Source organism: Bos javanicus, chromosome X (assembly GCF_032452875.1).
Source record: "Bos javanicus breed banteng chromosome X, ARS-OSU_banteng_1.0, whole genome shotgun sequence".
In the NCBI taxonomy this organism is placed as follows: Eukaryota; Metazoa; Chordata; class Mammalia; order Artiodactyla; family Bovidae; genus Bos; species Bos javanicus.
Genome location: NC_083897.1, coordinates 2,701,500 through 2,721,960, shown reverse-complemented (window position 1 = coordinate 2,721,960; position 20,461 = coordinate 2,701,500). Strand labels below are relative to the sequence as shown.

The 20,461-nt window shown below is 38.0% G+C and overlaps 1 protein-coding gene across 5 annotated transcripts in view; it reads right to left on the bottom strand.

Annotated features, from left to right (window-relative positions):
- Positions 1-5,835: 5,835 nt before the first annotated feature.
- The window catches only part of DOCK11 (dedicator of cytokinesis 11), a 215,723-nt gene continuing 201,097 nt past the window's right edge, over positions 5,836-20,461 (bottom strand). For 4 of the 5 annotated variants that reach the window (XM_061408367.1, XM_061408366.1, XM_061408365.1 and 1 more), the window contains 5 exons: positions 18,520-18,730; positions 17,964-18,154; positions 17,426-17,526; positions 15,818-15,956; positions 5,836-10,082 (listed from right to left, as the gene is read on the bottom strand). In XM_061408367.1, the coding sequence (XP_061264351.1) occupies positions 9,960-10,082; positions 15,818-15,956; positions 17,426-17,526; positions 17,964-18,154; positions 18,520-18,730 (765 nt within the window). In that variant the 3' untranslated portion in view covers positions 5,836-9,959. Of the gene's footprint in view, positions 10,083-10,235; positions 10,254-15,817; positions 15,957-17,425; positions 17,527-17,963; positions 18,155-18,519; positions 18,731-20,461 lie in introns of all 5 variants that reach the window. The other variant, XM_061408368.1, reaches the window with a different exon arrangement.

Here is a 20,461-nt window from a genome sequence, read left to right as displayed (position 1 = left end):
CCCCAGTTCTGGATGTGACTGGTGATAGAAGCAAGGTCCAATGCTGTAAAGAGCAATATTGCACAGGAACCTGGAATGTTAGGTCCATGAATCAAGGCAAATTGAAAGTGGTCAAACAGGAGATAGAAAGAGTGAATGTCAACATTCTAGGAATCAGCGAACTAAAATGGACTGGAATGGGTGAATTTAACTCATATGACCACTATATCTACTACTGTGGGCAGGAATCCCTTAGAAGAAATGGAGTAGCCATCCTAGTCAACAAGAGAGTCTGAAATGCAGTACTTGGATCCAATATTAAAAATGACAGAATGATCTCTGTTCGTTTCCAAGACAAATCATTCAATATCACGGTGATCCAAGTCTATGCCCCGACAAGTAACACTGAAGAAGCAGAATTTGAACGGTTCAATGAAGACGTACAAGACTTTTTAGAACTAACACCCCCAAAAGATGTCATTTTCCTGATAGGGGATTGGAATTCAAAAGTAGGAAGTCAAGAAATACTAGGAGTAACAGGCAAATTTGGCCTTGGAGTATAGAATGAAGCAGGACAAAGGCTAATAGTTTTGCCAAAAGACACACTGGTCTTAGCAAACATCCTCTTCCAACAACACAAAAGAAGACTACACAAGGACATCACCAGATGGCCAACACCGAAATCAGATTGATTATATTCTTTGCAGCCAAAGATGGAGAAGCTCTATACAGTCAGCAAAAACAAGACCGAATGCTAACTGTTGCTCAGATCATGAACTCCTTATTGCCAAATACAGACTGAAATTGAAGAAAGTGGAGAACACCACTAGACCATTCAGGTATGACCTAAATCAAATCCCTTATGGTTATACAGTGGAAGTGAGAAATAGATTTAAAAGACTAGATCTGATAGACAGAGTGCCTGATGAACTATGGACAGAGGTTCGTGACACTGTACAGGAGACAGGGATCAAGACCATCCCCAAGAAAAAAAAATGCAAAAAAGCAAAATGGCTGTTTGAGGAGGCCTTACAAATAGCTGTGCAAAGAAGAGAAGCAAAAACCAAAGAGAAAAGGAAAGATATACCCATTTGAATGCAGAATAGCAAGGAGAGATAAGAAAGCCTTCTTCAGCAATCAGTGCAAAGAAATAGAAGAAAACAATAGAATGGGAAAGACTAGAGATCTCTTCAAGAAAATAGAGATACCAAGGGAACATTTCATGCAAAGATGGCTCAATAAAGGACAGAAATGGTATGGACCTAATAGAAGCAGAAGATATTAAGAAGAGGTGGCAAGAATACACAGAAGAACTGCACAAAAAAGATCTTCACAACCCAGATAATCACAATGGTGTGATCACTCACCTAGAGCCAGACATCCTGGAATGTGGTGTCAAGTGGGCTTTAGGAAGCATCACTACAAACAAAGGTACTGGAGGTGATCAAAGTCCAGTTGAGCTATTTCAAATCCTAAAAGATGATGCTGTGAAAGTGGTGCACACAATATGCCAGCAAATTTGGAAAACTCAGCTGTGGCCACAGAACTGGAAAAGGTCAGTTTTCATTCCAATCCCGAACAAAGGCAATGCCAAAGAATGCTTAAACTACTGCACAATTGCACTCATCTCACACACTACTAAAGTAATGCTTAAAATTCTCCAAGCCAGGCTTATACAGTATGTCAACCATGAACTTCCAGATGTTCAAGCTGGTTTTAGAAAAGGCAGAGGAACCAGAGTTCAAATTGTCAACGTCCACTGGATCATCGAAAAAGCAAGAGAGTTCCAGAAAAACATCTCTTCCTGCTTTATTGACTATGCCAAAGCCTTTGACTGTGTGGATCACAATAAACTGTGGAAAATTCTGAAAGAGATGGGAATACCAGACGACCTGACCTGCCTTTTGAGAAAACTGTATGCAGGTCAGGAAGCAAGTGAGAACTGAACGTGGAACAACAGACTGATTGGAAATAGGAAAAAGAGTAGTAAATGTGTTTTTATCTTAGGGGGGCTCCAAAATCACTGCAGATGGTGATTGCAGCCATGAATTTAAAAGACGCTTACTCCTTGGAAGGAAAGTTATGACCAACCTAGACACCATATTCAAAAGCAGAGACTACGTTGTCAGCAAAGTTCCATCTAGTCAAGGATATGGTTTTTCCAGTCATCATGTATGGATGTGAGAGTTGGACTATAAAGAAAGCTGAGCACTGAAGAATTGATGCTTTTGAACTGTGTTGTTGGAGAAAACTCTTGAGTCCCTTGGACTGCAAGGAGATCCAATCAGTCCATGCTAAAGGAGATCACGCCTGGGTGTTCATTGGAAGGAATGATGCTAAAGCTGAAACTCCAATACTTTGGCCACCTGACACAAAGAGCTGACTCATTTGAAAAGACCCTGATGCTGGGAAAGATTGAGGGCAGGAGGAGAAGTGGACAACAGAGGATGAGATGGTTGGATGGCATCACCGACTCAATGGACATTAGTTTGGGTAAACTCCAGGAGTTGGTGATGGACAGGGAGGCCTGGCATGCTACAGTTCATGGGGTTGCAAAGAGCTGGACACACTCAATATGACAGTTGACCAACTGAACTGAACTGAAGTGACTTAGCAAGACACCTGTATATCTACCCACTGAATACAGCCTTGATCGTCCATATAGCTGGCTTATAATGGTAGATAAAAGAATTCTGACAGGTCGTCAACAATTCCCAGATTGTAGCCCTCAACAGTTTATGATACCTTCCCTTTGTTTCCTATCAGAGGCACATACTCAGCATTCTGGGTGAGGAGGGCAGAGCCTGTAAGACTCTCAGCCCTAGATGATCTAGAGAATCAGTGATTATTACAAAATGCTGCAATACACAAAGAATACAAAATGCTGCAATATGCAAAGAACAATTATTTCTTGGTCAGAACTTGACTGAGGTTGGCTTCAAATTTTTTCTAACATTGGGACAAAGCAATTAGAGTGCAAATGTTCTGACAAAAAAATAAAAACATGCTTTACTGAGTTGGAGTCTAAGGCAAAAGATGAGGGGATCAGAAGAACAAGATAATATTACCGGCTTTTATATGCACTCTATTATTATCTTTCCTTTGCATAGCTCTTATAGTGATCGGTTCTAATGGTCAGCATTCATATAGTAGTTAAAATGAAGTTTTTAACTTCCTGTTAAAAACCTTGTCTAGGTTCCTTCCTTAACACACACATGCTCGTTCCTACCCATCCTTCAAGGCTGTCCTCCTTCATGAAGCCTTTTGTTTTACATCTACAAAAGCTCTAACTATTCAAGCACTTGTCATGACCAGTGATTTGCTATTATCAGACCTTCTCATATCTCCTTTTGTGACTATGTCTTATCTGCCTCAACCATAATCACTTTGAGGGCTGGGATATTGTCCACATTGCCTTGCCCATACTAAAGTCTCTAGAAGCATCTGCTTACCTAATCTGGCTTTCTTTCCTTGAGACAGCTCAAGTTCTTATTCTTTGGCAGGTGCTTTTAGGTTTCAGGGAAATAGAGATGAAAAATCAGAAGATTCCCTGGTGGCTCAGGCAGTAAAAAAGCTGCCTGCAATTACAGGAGACCCAGGTTCAATCCCTGGGTTGGGAAGATCCGCTGGACAAGGAAATGGCAACCCACTCCAGGATTCTTGCCTAGAGAATTCCATGGACAGAGGAGCCTGGTGGGCTACAGTCAATGAGGTTACAAAGAGTCAGACCTGACTGAGCGACGGACAATTTCACCCTTAAACGGCTTACCTTCTTAGTAAAAAAGTGGAAGAGAGGAAACTTTTTGGGTCTCTGTACAAAGCTGCAGCAGCAGACTGTAGGAAATAGTATATAAGAGCTGAAAACACATTGGACTCTGAATTAGGATGCTTTGATTTCATTTCTAATTTGATGTGTATCTTGAGTACATTTCTTAACCATTTGTCATCTATTTCCTTATATGTCATAGTGAAAGTGAAGTCGCTCAGTCGGGTCTGACTCTTCACGACCCTGTGGACTGTAGCCTACATATGATTACTGGGGGAATTGATTGAATCAGAAAACAGATGCAAAGCATGTTGCAGGGAACTTCCTCAACCTGATAAAAAGCATCTATGAAAAACCCATGGTAAAACTACACCTAACATGAAAGTTTGAAAGCTTTCTTCCAAAGATGAGTAATAAGACAAGAATGTCTTGCTCTTACCACTGCCATTTAACATTCTACTGGAAGTCCTAGCCAAGTGCCAAGTGAGAACATGAAATGAAAAGAATCAAGATTGGAAAGGATGAAGTAAAATTCTCTATATTTCCAGATGACATGATATTATATAGAAAACACTAAAGAATCAGTTAAAAAAAACTATTAAAGCTATTAAATGCATTCAGCAAGCTTTCAGGACACAAGGCCAATATACAAAAGTCAGTTGTATTTCTATAAAGTAGCAAAGAATAACTGGAAAATGAAATTTAAAAAACAACTCCCTTTATAATAGCATTAAAAAGAATAAAATACCAAGGAATAAATTTAAAAAAAGAAGTGCAAGACTTCTATACTCGAAACCACAAAATACTATTGAAAGGAATTAAAGAAAACCAAAGTAAACAGAAAAACATCTTATGCTCTTGAATTGAAACTTAATATTGTTAAGGTGGCAATACTCGTCAAATTAAATTATGGATTCACAGCAAACACTACCAAAATCCCAGCTACATTTTTTGCAAAAACTGACAATCTGAGTCTAAAAATTATATGGAAATGCAAGGGACCAGAATATCCAAAACAGTCTTGAAAACAGAACATAGCTGGAGGACTTGCACTTCCCAATTTTAAAACTTAATATAGAGATACAGTAACCAAGACAATGTAGTACTAGCATAAGGACAGACATATAGATCAATGGAATAGAACCGAGAGCCCAGAATAAAACCATACATTTCCGGTCAACTGATTTTTGAAGAGAGTGCTAAGACCATTCAATGGGGGAAAATAAATCTTTTCAACAAATAATACAAAGACAACTGGATATCCACATGCAAAACAATGAATTTGAACCCTTATCTCAAACCATAAACAAAATCCAGCTTGAAATGAATCAAAGACCTAAAAGTAGGAGTTAAAACTAAAACTCGGAGGTGCTGACAGTCCCCATGGCGGCTGTGCCGGAGCCCAGGGACCCTGGGAAGGGGAAGGCAGATTTAGAAGATTATGTGACATTGGAATAGGAGGATTTATCTTGGCGACTTTAGGATGCTGGTTCCATTGTAGGTATAATTATGCAAAGCTAAGAATCCAGAAAAGACTTGCAGAAAAGGAATTAAAAATAAGATTATATATGAAAGTGCCCATCTTGATCCTGAAAGAAAACAAATCAGTGGCAGCAGCAGCAATTGAGCATAGAAAAGAACTCACTTCAGTGTGAACAAAGCTGAGATGAGCTACAGAAAGCATTTTATGTACCATAAGAAGACTTGCAATTTGTAAATAAAGTACGGGTAAGTAGTAAAATAAAAAAAATTTTTTTTAACTCAAAAAATATATAGGTGTAAATCTCCATGACCTTGGATTAGGCAACGCCTTCTTAGATACAACATCAAAGCACAAACAACAAGAAAACATAGAGAAATTGGACTTCATCAAAATTAAAACCTTTTGTCTCAACACCATTACAAAAGTAAAAAGTCAACATCAGAAATATATGGGAATCATATAGCTGATAAGAAACTTGCATCTAGAACATATAAAGAACTTTTGCAACTCAATGATCAACAGAGAAACCAGTGTTTAAAAATGGGTAAACCCTCTGAATAGACGTATTTCCAAAGAACGTATAAGAATGGTCAACAAACACATGAAACAATGCTCAACTTCATTAATTATTTGGGAAATGTAAATAAAAATCCCAGTGAGATGCCACTTCACACCTACTAGGAAGGTGTAATGAAAGAGGCAGATAATAACAAGTGTTGTTGAGAATATGGAGAAATTGAAATCCTTATTTAGTGCTGCTGGGACTGTCAAGTGGTGCAACTACTGTAGGAAAGAGTCTGGCAGTTCTTCAAAAGTTTAAACGTAGTTACCATATGACCCAGTAATTCAACTCCTAGGTATATGCCCAAGACAAATGAAAACATATCCATAGAAAAACTTGTAGGCAAATGTTCATAGCAACATTATCAACAATAGCCAAAAAGCAAAAATAAACCAAATGTTCATTAACTGATAAACAAACAAAATATGACATATTCATACAAAAGGAGTTATTATCCAGCCAAAAAAGGAGTGAAATTCTCATACAAGTTACAACATGGATGAACCTTGAAAATATCATGCTAAATGAAAGAAGCTAGTCACAGAAGGCCACACAGTATGTGATCCCATTTATAAGAAATGTCCAGGACACAAATCTATAGATACAGAAAAGTTGATTACTAGGGGCTGGGGACTGGTTGGTGGGCAATGGGAGTGACTGATAATGAGTATAGGGTTTCCTTTGGAAGTGATGAAAATATTCTAAAATTACTTGTGGTGATGGTCACACAACTGTGAATACACTAAAAACTACAGATTTTGCGTTTTAAATGGGTGAATTGCATGGTGTACAAATTACAGGTTAACTAAGAGGAAAAGAGAAGACAAGAAAGTATGTTGGAAAAAGTCTTATGATGCCATACATAGAGGCACAGTCTTTGAAGAATTTAGTCGCCACGTCCATCTGGAGTTGGATAAACATACATATACACTTTTCTTAGAGGAACCATTATGTGGCTAGGGACTAGAAAGAAAGCATTGTCACTGGAACAAGATGAACAAAGCACTCTTACTGGCCACTTCCCAGGACAGGGGAATAGTCCTGTGACACAAACCCATTCCCCACCCCTAATCGTCTTTTACTCTACTCCTCTCCCTGTGTTTCGATAGCTGAAGTATAGTGTACTGTTACTGGAAGACTGAAGGTAGCCCACCAGTTTGTGTATGAGAAGCCTGAAATATGTATGTCTTTATTAAGAGAGTTTCAAGAGTTAGGAAATTCCTAAGATTTCAATACATTGCTCAGGTTCTGCATTACAGATAAACTAGTATTTATAATCAAAGGCTTGGGTTTGTATTATGCTGACCTATTTAGTTTGTTAATTAACCAGTGAGTCATCTCTAGTTCTATGATATGTTGGTCACAGTTCCAAGTCTGTTGCTACCACTGCTGCTGTTTCATTTTTGAAAAGATACTGTATTTATATATGCAGTCAATTCATATAAATATGGTAACAATAACAATACCATCTATGGACATGATGCCATTGGTGCACTGGTTACTCAGAAAATCTGCATGGAATTGCTTACTTTCTCTATGGGTTAACATTCTTGTGATAAGCTAACACTACTATGCTGACTTTATTCACAGTTTACAAGCTGTTCAAAGACTATCAAAACAGTAGTTTCCAGGGAACCTGGAGTCAAACTTAATTGCAAAAATAATCAGTATAGCAGAAATGTATTCTTGATGTGAATTCATCTGTAGAGGCCAAATCACTTCATGAAATCATTAAACTATATAAACAGTAATACCTAACATATGCAGTGTTTCAAGGCATACTTAGCTGGCGTTCTCTAGTCTAACCCACTGTGTTCTCTCTATATACATTTCTACCCTCAGTTTGGAAGCTGGTGAAAATAATCGTGTAAAATTTTGCCATGACCTGGAGAACTCATTGGCCACAGGACACAAAATTATCTTTACCTTTTCCTTTTTTCTCCTTAGTCATCAATAAGTCATGGCCAATCTTTCCACATAGTATCTCTTGCACTTGTCCTTTCTTCTCCATTCTTGTTTACATCTATGGGCTTATGGACTCATTAGATTACTGCAATAACTATCTAACTGGTTTCCATATGTCCATCTCTCTCAGACTCAAAGGCATCTGGCAGCAATATAAAGGATTACCTTCATAAAAATAATATTTAGTCAAGTAATCTCTCCATTCAAAAACCTTGACTGGTTTCCTCCTGTTCATTGAGTAAAGTCAAAATACTATTATCCTGGTATTCAAGGCTTTTCAATATCTAGGTCCAAATAGTCTTTCTAGATTTAGCATCTACTACTCCCTTGAACAAAACTGGTCCTTTCACCATTACCCTGAACTTTTACAAAATCTTTCTACACCTTTGCGCGTGATGGTCCTTCTGCCTAGAATAGCTTCTCACCTTTGAAATCCTGTTCAAGGCTTTCCTTTCTCCATGAAGTCATCCCTGAACATTAACACTCACAGCAGCTTCTCATCCCTTGAATATGATATGAGTTATGGACAATGTCATTCATTTGGCAGTCCTCATAGACAACTTATCTTGTCTTATATTGTTAATTCTTGTATTATTTAATTTCGTGTCTATCTTGCCGCCTCAACTAGACTGCAACTTCCTTGAGGGCAGGGGTGATTTGTTACACTTTTTAAAGTGACCCACAGGGCACAGTATATACTGGGGGATAGGATAGAGACTGGTCATTGACAAAAGATTACTCAAGTTTCCCTAAGACGCCTCATTCTCAGAAGGCAGCACTCTCTCTGGGTGACAGTTTTTTTTACATATATGTGCCACATATAATAGTTTTAAAGGTGAAACTAACTCTTCACGTGACTCCAAGATATTAAGGAATTACCGACTGCCTCTGGAATTTCTGAATCCCTTATTAAAATACAAAATTAATCTTTTATAAGTAATTTCATGCTCCCCTGAAAGCTTAAAAATAACATGTAAAGAAATATGCCCAAGCCAGGTGCATAATGATCTCTAAGATTTACTTGATCACAGAGTATTTAAAAAGCCAAAGCTCCATACAATACACTTATATTTCAGTGTCTGTTTTCTGGTGTGTGTTTTTTTTTTAATGTCTATAAGATAGGCTAAACTACATATGAAAAATAAATCTAGGACTTAATGTTTACATGAAAGGCAGACAAAATTTTATGGATAGTTCAAGGTAAAAATGTCCTTCACATCTTGGTTTCTCCTGAATTATTTAGTTAATCTGAGGTTTCTTCATAGTTAGAGATGTAATCTTAGCCAGCAGCTGCTAAATACGTGGTGGTTATGGATACTGACCCAAGAAATGCTGTGATCATCAAGTTCTATCAAAATCCTTATTAACCTTGTTAACTGAAGAAAGTCATCATTACAAAGTCCCTACCCTCAGACTCTGCTGCTAAACTTTGAAGTAACTGCAAATCTCAGAGATGTTTGTTTAGCTTTATGGACAGTCTCAGCTGATGAAGCTTAGGCAACAAAGGCTGCTTGCTAGGCAAACACTGGCCACAATGGAATCCCTTGCCTCGTATGTTAGAGAGACCACTGACTGGAATACCTAGCATCATTGGATCAAAACTTGAAGGACTGGTAAGCCTGGTATTTCTATGTATATCCTTTCTTTGTGAAATTTTCCTTTTCACATAATGCTTCTATTTCCTTTAGCCCAGTCTAGACCACTGGAAGGCAAGGTTTCAAATTATCTCCTCAGTTGGAAGTATCCATGTTTTGTGAAAATTTTATCAATTTATTCTCCAAGGATTAGTATGATAATGAATTTAGCTTCCTATCAAGAAAAATGCTAAGTTCAAAGTATTATTTCCTTCACTTCTAATTACAAAGAAGTTTTACCTTTTATTGTGTTCCATTATACAATTTTACACAGTACCATTAATATTTTAAGCGACAATTAAGCAAATCGAATTAGTTTTTGAACTCTACTTCTCAGTATATAGATTTACCTAAAAAAGTACAAACTAAGCACAGTGGTGCAATTTTCCAGGCACTTTCAAGTTGCTTAAATATTTACAAATATGTAAGCACCCTGTATGAAAGCATGAAAGTTTTGGTGTCAGGAGGAAACACTCTGTGTATAACAAATCTTTAAATTTTTAACATTTGCACAGCTCCAAATATTCCTGAGAAAGTTCAGTCTTGTTGTCACTTGACATCTGCATGTCCTCATATTTCAGCAGTGTATCTTGGGGAACCATAACTTCGGTCACTCGATGTACCACTAATTGCACAAAATACATGTAATGTGTTGCTCATCCAGGGAGAATGCATTGGGTCTTCTTGTATTATCTAAAACGAAAGAAATGGCATGTTTATCACTAAGCAAAATAGCCATGGCCAAAAAAGGTATGTGTATACGAAATCACAGGCATATTCCAATTTATCACTGACACTTAGCTATTTAAAATGATATAAAGCAGAAAGAGCAAAGAAAAACATTACCGACTCAAATCTTCAAAGCTGTATTACAAAGGCAGCGTATCAAAAAAGCAGAAAAGAGCTGGTTACTCATTAAGAAAAATGAAAGGTTGTAAAATGCAAAATTCAACAGCAACTGAGACGTAACACAGTCTTTAAAAATTTTTTTTAACAGATGGTCATAACAAGAGCCTAAACAATGAACTTCTTGATATGAGTTCATAGATCATCTTCTAAGAGTGGTTCTCAAGTTCACTGGGGGGCTTTTGAAATATCCTGATACCCATGCCCTTTCCCTGGAGATTTCATAAATAATTTTAAGTAAAGAGAAAATAAGTCAAATTTTCAAATGTATACCATAATTATGTAAACTAATTGATGCAAAACATTTTTCTTGGAAATGAAGAACTTCATAAATATATACATATAATCATATTCAGTTCAGTTCAGTCGCTCAGTAGTATCTGACTCTTTGCGACCCCATGAATCACAGCACACCAGGCATCCCTGTCCATCACCAACTCCCAGAGTTCACTCAAACTCATGTCCATCGAGTCGGTGATGCCATCCAGCCATCTCATCCTCTGTCATCCCCTTCTCCTCCTGCCCCCAATCCCTCCCAGCGTTTTTTCCAATGAGTCAACTGTTCGCATGAGGTGGCCAAAGTACTGGAGTTTCAGCTTTAGCATCATTCCTTCAAAAGAATACCCAGGGCTGATCTCCTTTAGAATGGACTGGTTGGATCTCCTTGGAGTCCAAGGGACTTTAAAGAGTCTTCTCCAACACCACAGTTCAAAAGCATCAATTTTTCGGCACTCAACCTCTCTTCACAGTCCAACGCTCACATCCATACATGACCACTGGTAAAACCATAGCCTTGACTAGACGGACCTTTGTTGGCAAAGTAATATCTCTGCTTTTCAATATACTATCTAGGTTGGTCATAACTTTCCTTCCAAGGAGTAAGTGTCTCTTAATTTAGTATAGATGTTTTAAAAATTATCCATTTTGTGTGATCAAAATCAACTGATATCTCATGCACAGACAAGATGGAAGAACAACATACACATCACATCCAACCTCTTTACTGTACAGTACCAACTTAGGTTTCAAGCTTTCAATACTAGGTTCTCAAGTTAGCTTTGAAACTTCAGTATTAAGCCTGCAAATTGGCTTCTGGTGGCAGAAATGGGTCATATCATTTGTGCTGCTGCAAATCATGTCTTATATAAAATCCATAATAGAACAATTTTCTCTTAGAAAGAACTTCATATTTTGGTATAGTGTAACAGATAACACTGAAAAGGGCCAAGGAATAGCCAGGCCATATCTTTTTGTCAAGTCATCATTTATGGAGCTAAACAGATAACTCACATTTCAGTACACAGCTATATTTTATCTTCTTTTGTATTATATTTGCCTTTGGGAAATAATATATCTCAAAGTGTCTGATTAAAAAAAAAAAAAAAAAGCTCTCTTTTATATGGAAATATTGGAAATACTGATTTACAAAAATTCACTAAAAAGTCAACATTTGCCCAAACCAAGGTACACCTAAATAGGATACATCATGACAATACAGATTTCATAAATATAAACCAATAGAAAGTAAGACTTTTCTTGGTTACCTATCAATATAGAATATAGAAGAATTTAAACTATAGGAGAATATATAATATCAAGGGTCTAAAATTTGGTCTCTAGAACTGAACATAATAGCCATGGTTTATAGAAATTAAATGAGAAAGACAGGTGGAAAATATGACAGCAGATTCATAAAACCCAAATTTCAGGGTGTTAAAGAGACAAGGGACTTCCCTGGTGGTCCAGAGGATGGGACTCCACGCTCCCAGTGCAGGGGGCCTGGGTTCAGTCTCTGCTCGGGGAGCTGGATCCCACATGCCGCAGCTAAGACATGGTGCAGCCAAATACATTTAAAAAAAAAAGAGGGAGAGAGAGACAAGAGGCCCAAAATGGAGTCACTTGTGCTAAACCCACATCACCTGAGAATTACTATCAACCTAACTGCAGTTTCAGTCTTTTCCAGGCAGGTAATCTGAACTAGTCAAAAAAGTACATGCATTACTTTCAAGTTTGAAATTTCCTGGTCAGCACTAGTGAGGTACTTCACTGGACAGACCCTTGCTGTGCCCCAGAGGAAGGTGACCTTGCCTGAAACAATCAAGTCTCTTTTAGAATAACTTCCTTGACCTGACTCCTTCTACCTATAAAAGGCTTCCATTTTCTACAGCTCTTCAGAGCTCCTTTCTCGATGGGATGCTGCCAGACTCATGAATCACTGAATAAAGCCAAAATCTTTTAAACTGACTTGGCTGACTCTGAATAAAAAGCAGAGACATTACTTTGCCAACAAAGGTCCATCTAGTCAAAGCTATGGTTTTTCCAGTAGTCATGTACAGGTGTGAGAGTTGGACCATAAAGAAGGCTGAATGCCGAAGAATGGGTTCTTTCAAACTGTGGTGTTGGAGAAGACTCTTGAGAGTCCCTTGGACTGCAAGCAGATCAAACCAGTTAATCATAAGGGAAATCACCCCTGAATATTCATTGGAAAGACTGATTCTGAAGCTGAAGTTCCAATACTTTGGCCACTTGATGCGAAGAGCTGAGTAACGGGAAAATACTGATGCTGGGAAAGATTGAAGGCAGGAGGAGAAAGGGACAACAGAGGATGAGATGATTGGATGTAATCACCAAATCAACGGATGTGAGTTTGAGCAAACTCCGGGAGTTGTTGAAGGACAGGGAAGCCTGGTGTGTTGCAGTCCATGGGGTTGCAAAGAGTCAGACATGACCGAGTAACTGAACAACAACATCAGTTCAATTTTGATTTTTAGCAAGGAAAAAAGAACTGTATAGGATGACTGCTCTAAATATCTTGATAATCATACTAGCAGTAAATTGAATAATTTGCTTTCAATTTGAATAATTTAGAGTTCAAGGCTAGGTCATACAGTTGCATGCAAATCCTTTAACTGTAATATACCAGTGAAGTTGCTCAGTCGTGTCCAACTGTTTGCAATCCCATGGACTATAGCCTACCAGGCTCCTCTATGCATGGAATTTTCCAGGCAAGAGTACTGGAGTGCATTGCCATTTCTTTCTCCAGGGGATCTTCCTGACCCTGGGATCGATCCCAGGTCTCCCACACTGCAGGCAGATGCTTTACCATCTGAGCCACCAGGGAAGCCCCTATAACTGTAATATATATTGGCTTAAAATGCTATAATTGTTTTATATTTTTGTAAAGGAGGAGTTTTGCTGTTTTTCCCTATAGACAATGGAGAACAGAACCCCGTAAACTGGACAGTTTCTAGGAACAAATTATGTAGTCTATTTGATTAAAGTATTTCCCAGATGGCTCAGATGGTAAAGAATTCACCTACAATGCAGGAGACCCGAGTTTGATCCCTGGGTTCAGAAGATCCCCTGGAGAAGGAAATGGCAACCCACTCCATTCTTGCCTGGAGAATTCCACAGACAAAAGAGCCTGGGGAGCTACAGTCCATGGGGTCACAAAGAGTCGGACATGACTGAGTGACTAACACTTCAACATACCCCAGAACAGTGAAGATGAAGAGAGGCATATCCCCAATGTACTCAGGGGCTGAACCTGAGATACAGACAGTAAAGGAAGTGGAATGATTCCCTGCCTGCCTAGTCCTGATCACCAGACTGCTTTAGGAAGGAGACAAAAAAGGACCTCGGAAAACTGAGCAGCAAAGGTACGCCTTGGGATGGTTTACACTCACTCCTAAGTGGGCTAACAGAAGTCAAGATGACAAAAAGAGGAAACAGCACTGAGTCCAGACTCCTCAGGCCGGCGAGATTCCCTGCCATGAGAATAGGAGAGCAGGAGACTGGGATGACTCATCTCATTGAAAGACGGATGATGAAAGTCTAGCTGCCTGGCTTCTCCATACTGAGAAGATGACCATGGTTAGAAAATTGGACTCCTGGTCACGCAGTGCAACTCTGGACTAATTATAACAAATTTCCCAAAGTCCTTTCTAAGAGAAAGCATACAAGATACCATAATAGAGATAGCTAGCTCTTCTAGCTAGAGGAGAGACAGTCAAGTAGCTCCTATAGCAGAGATAGTCAACTAGCTCCTGTTTTCTTTGAAATCTCTCTTCTGCCCCTCCCCACCATTACACTGCAGTGCTTTGGCACTAACCATGGTCAGTCTATTTGTAAGGACACCCTCCATGTGATGGTCTCACGCAGGGGAGTGTCTTCAGGCAAGCAGTGAAATGCTCATACCAGGACAGAGGAGGTTCTCCTTCTGGAACCAGCAATAAGAATGTGTTCTCTCAAGGGCTGTAGTTATCCTTGTTTCTTTTAAGGGGTCTGAATTTCATAAAAAATTGAGAGTCTGAAGAGTTTCTGAAGCAAATATTGATCTTATTGGCTGTTTTCCTTCTTAAGGAAAGCAAAGAGACATTATGTAAGCTCAATAGGGCTCAGGCACTGAGAACCAGACCATCAGGCCATGACTTTTACATCTGTGGTGAAGACGTTAAAATAGTTCAGTGACAAGCCATGTATAGAGTGGTTGCAAACACAGATTTCAGGAGCCTAATATAGGAATGACGTTTACAAGGACAATTCAGGAGTACTCTGGTTTTAAGGCAAGTAGATGTATAAAAGTCTTAACTGCTTAATTATGACAGAATTTGGCTGTCAGTGGTGAGCAGATCTTTGCCTCTATATGTTTCAGATTGTGTTTTACTAAGTTAGCTATAATTGACATTAACAGGCAAATATTACAATGCTAGGTATTATAAAAAGAGTTTTGCAGGCTATATGGGTATTAAGACAATTCTTGAATTTTGGAACTCACTCAGGATCTCACCTAAACGATACTACAGTTGTCCCTCGGTATCCTCCGAGGATTAGTTCCAGGACCACTGCCCCCCTTCTCCCATGGTTATTAAACTGAGGATGCTCAAGTCCCTTATATAAAATCACACAGTATTTTCATATAACTCATGCATATCCTCCCCTGTACTTTAAAATCATCTCCAGATTATTTATAATAGTTAATACAATGTAAATGCTATGTAAATAGCTGCCTACATACAGGAAACTAAAGTTTTGCTTTTTTGGAACTTTCTGGAAATTTTTCTTCAAATATTTTTGATCTGAAGTTGGTTGAATCCAAGGATGTGGAAGCTGCGAATATGGAAGGCCAACTGTATGCAGTTTTCTACATCTAAGACAGGGGTATTCATTTAGGGATCTGGCTACTGAGCCAATCATTGCACTTCTCTAGGATCCTTCTTGAGAGACCTTAGCCATGCTCACAGTAGATTAATTCACACTTGCCCAACTATTCACTTCTAATGGCACTGTGGCACAAAGAACAAAATAGTTTAACATCTGAAACACCTGCTAAAGCAATCGTCAGTGATTGTTTCAAATCTGATTTGCATTATATCATTTATATGGGTAAAGAATATAAGAACAGATTTTAAAATAAGAGACTAAGTAATTTCAAGGTAATACTATTTCAAACTAATAGGTTTGCTAAGTAACACTTTAGGGACCCAGATCATGTTTTCCTTTTCAATCACCCTAATACTTGCCTGTTCATGAATAATGTCAGACAATTCTTTCACCATGTCTCTGAAATTTGACTTGAGCCCTTCATGGTATTCAATCTGATCCTCTTTAATTAACCGTTCATTTAGTTCCAGTGCAATGCTGCATGCTTGGATGAACTTCCTATAGATGAAGATCAAAGATAAAGTTTTTGTTACTTATTACTCAAAAGTCTCTCTGACAATTTAATATTTACTTTAACCACGGCTTGCCTAGAAGGAAGATTAGAACCCCATATTTTCTCACTGTGTTTTTGCTAATGGCATCTCCCAAGTCTGAAATATCTTTCCTTTTCTATCTTTGTCTTCTGGTTTCTTATCTCCTTCCAAACCTGGCTTGAAATATATACCCTCTGGGAAGCCTGCCTGCTCAGTCACTTGATATGATCTCAGCTATGCTTGCACTTGCATTAATTAACATCTATAGATAATGTCAGTTATTGAAAAATACTTTATTTGGGGCTATGTACCCAGTACAGTGCTGGGTGCTTATAGGCATGAAGTATCTGCCCTGGGCTGGTAAGAGTGGCGACAGAGAGATTATAATGTATCATAAAAACTTTTTTTATCATTATTTCATATGTTTATGTTTCATGTCCATAATTAGAATGCAAATCTTAGGGGACAAAGTACCTCACTGACCATTTGTGCTGTATCCCTGTCATAGCAAAGAGCAGAATCTTTTTGTACATGCCAGGCATTAATAAACATTGAATGAATGAGTACTAAGTAAGTAAGGAAGTGTTAGACGCTCAGTCATGCCTGACTCTTTTTGACCCTGTGGACTACAACCCACCAGGCTCCTCTGTCCATGAGATTTTGCAGGCAAGGATACTGGAGTGGGTTGCCATTTCCTTCTCCAGGGGGTCTTCCCAACCCAGGGATCAAACCCGGGTCTCCTGCACTGCAGGCAGATTCTTTACCGACTGAGCTACAAGGGAATGAGTAATGGTTACTCTGTAACCTGAAACAGCTGATAATACAGAGATAGGAAAAGTAAATGAAATAAGTCAGGAGCAAATGAGTGGAGATAATCTTTCTACTCAGTCTGTTTAAATCATCTTTCTCTCTTATTCTGAATCTAAGTTCTTTTATATAAGAAACAGATTTTTCTACTGTGCAACCATTCAGACATGCATTGGCTTAGAGGGATGCTCAGTCCAGAAAAGATTATCGTATGCCCTAGAATAGCAGAATCCAAGTGGAACTAAGGATACAGGATAGAAGCAAACCTATCCAACCTTTCCTAGCCTAAATGGTCTGGAAAAGCTGTGACATGAGCTCAATCAGGCAAAGGAGGAAATCACATAATGAATGTGGGCTTGTGTTTGTGTCACAATATGCACAGCAATGAAGTCGTTGTCATATTTAACGCCTTGGGTCACTAGGATACTGTTACAGTTCTGCAGCAAGAAAGAGATCACACATTTCCTGACTACCTAAAATACCACTAGAAGGTAACTTAAACGTTATAAAAGGGAACAGATAATTTTTTTAGAAGGACATTATTTGGTGAATATTTTGATTTCACTTAAGAAGACAATGGAGTAAAAGAAAACTAGAGGTCTGATCTGAAAACTACAAAGCACTTACCTAAACATGTCTTTCAACTCATTTACTTTTTTGGCTGGATACTTGCTAGCTTGACTGTCATTTAAGAAAGCCCTTGCATATGCTAACGGACCTGCATTTACCTAAATTACAAAAGGAGAAAAATGAGGGTTGTTAGGATGTAATCAAAAAGTAATTTTTTCATTTCTCTTTTTAAAAAGAATACAATATACAAAAATCCATACCTGAGAAACATATTTACTATTCTTACTATAAATTTATTTGAAAAAGATTAAAGCAAATCATCTGCCAAAATTATACTCTAACAAGTTACTTAACAATTTCTGCTATCTAAATATAGGGCTTAGCTATAGTCAGAGGGATTTATGTTAAAGCTATCTGACATAACAAAAAATTTACAGAAACTGAACATAATGTCTTTATTAAATTAATAAATAATGTAGAGGTTTTTGCACCCAGTCAGAGTATAAGACAATTACAATTAGTGTTTGTTCTGTGCCCTTATGAAAGTGAGAGGAACAACAAGAAACATTTAATACATGGTTAGCAACCAACATACCTGCACTGAAACACAGCCCTGCAATTTAAGTTGGAGCTGAATCATGTCCACGTCAGCAGAGGAGCAAAGCTTTTGCAGCTCTGCAGTTTTATCTTTTATTTCATCAGTGGCAACATCAATTGGCTTTAAATGAATCTGCTGTTCATAGTTTATAGCAATCCTCTTCTTCACATATGGAAACGAGTTTGAAGCTATTACAGATTAAGATTGACAGATGAGTTTTTAAGACAGCACATCAAATAGCCAAACTAAAACAAAAATCTATTGTGCTTAATTCTCCCCATATTTAATCTGGAAAAATCCCTTAGAGACCAAATATTGCCTTATTACTTCAGGACTGAAGGAGAAATTCTCTCTGAGACGACTCAGACTAAGCATGAATTACATATGGGAAAGGAATGGTTTATAACATAGCCATGTTTGTGTAAGTGAGTGACTGAACAGAAGGACAATAAATGATTAAAATTTTAGTTACATTTTCCTGCTGACCAGCTGCTGCTTGTATGTATCAAAAAAGATCATGTCAAACAAAGAAGTTATGCCAAGTCCTACTTACTAGTCAAGATTGTACGGCGTTTGCACTGTTCCTCTATACAGCCTTGCTTTTTGCCTGACAATGTATAAGGAGCCTCAAAAACAAATCTGTTGATATTATGGTTTCTTTCAAACTCAGTTTTTCTTTCTGTGAGTTCTTTATCATCAAAGTAGGGCTTCACATAAGTGACTTGGATATGAGCATATTTGGGATCAAGCTCTTTGACATTTACCTGGAAAGTAAGAAAGTTTTGTGTTTTATTAAACAGGAGGGAAAATGGGGTACAGGTAAGCTACTAACGCCTCTGAGATCAACTGTGGAACAGTGTCATTGAATACACTGTGAGATGAATATACACTTGGAAGAGGTCTTTGCTCTTTCTTCAAGGATTGTCTCCTTCTGATTATTAAGAAGTTACAGAAGCTATTTGGAGATTACAGAAATGTAGACAGAAAAAACTGCAATGCTACCACTCAGCAATGACCATCATTCACATTCTCATATATTTCCTTGTAATCTTTTTTTCTATGCATATATATTTATTTACAAACTGGAGATCATGCTGACCATTGCTTTATCATTTGCTTTTTTGAAATGTTTATTTAGTTTTATTTGCTTTTATGTTACATTCAACTTCTTTTTTAATTTTTATTTATTTTTATTTTTTTAATATAAATTTATTTATTTTAATTGGAGGCTAATTACTTTACAATATTGTACTGGTTTTGCCATACATTGACTTGAATCCAGCACGGGTGTACATGTGCTCCCCATATATTAAAATGGCTAACTGCACATTTGAATTCCACCTCAAAAAATACCTATTACAGAGAGGATTCTCAGAAGATGGCAGAGCACCAGACGTCTATCTTCTTATAGAGACAATAGTTACACCGTCATTACCTATCTGATGGAACAATTTTGGAACTCTGGAGTCTGTTGAAGACTTGCAACTTCCAGGGGAAGACTTGGACAGAAAATTGCCTTAAATTTGATTTTGTTCAATTTTAACTCTGGGCACAATGGCAGCCACCCATACCTCATCCCTCAAGTACTACGGCAGATAGCTGTGTGCATATTCCTAGAACAGCTTGTAGGAGCCAGGATGAACAATGACCCTGTCTTCCAAATATTGTGAATCTGTGCTATGACTGCTGATTGCTGCTTCTGGTCACAGGGGGACAGTCAAAGAGGCTGTGGCCATTTTTATACCACCTCTTCCCTTTGTTGCAATGCCCTCCCCCTCTACCTAAAGTGATTTTCAGGGGATTTAACAGACCAGCACCTTTCCTCTCTCTTTCATTTTCCTCTCCATCCCCTCTTAGGAGCCAGACATCCAATACTAGACTGTTCAAAGGTAACTGCATAAATGAGGGTGACTAGAAAGTCACTGCGCATGCTCAGGGGAAGGCACAGGCTCAGAAAAGACTTGAGAAGATCCCAAATTTACACCTCAGGTGGATTCTTGGGACAGACACAGCTTACAACAATTAAAAACAACAACAAAACCCAGGAAACTCTGGGACAGGGAGAGAATCTGATTTTCAGAGGGATCACAATATTAAATACAAATGTCCAGTTTTCAACACCAAAAAAAATTGCAAGGCATACAAAGAAATAGGACAGTATGGCCCATTCAAAAAAGAAAAATAAACCAATAGACATTATCACTGAAAAAAAAGTGATAGCAGATCTCCTAGAAAAAGACATTAAAACAGCAGTATTCATGATCAAAGAACTGTGGAAAAAGTCAAGAAAACTATTTATCAACAAATGTCAATATCAATAAATAGCTAGAAAATCTAAAAGGAAATCAAAAAACCTTTTTTTCAGAGGTGAACAATACAATAACTGAAATGAAAAGTCACCAGAGGGAATTAAAGGTAAACTGCAGCAGGTGTAAGAAATAGTGAGCCTACTTGAAGGTAAGATCAATGATCCATCAGAGGAACACAAAGGAAAA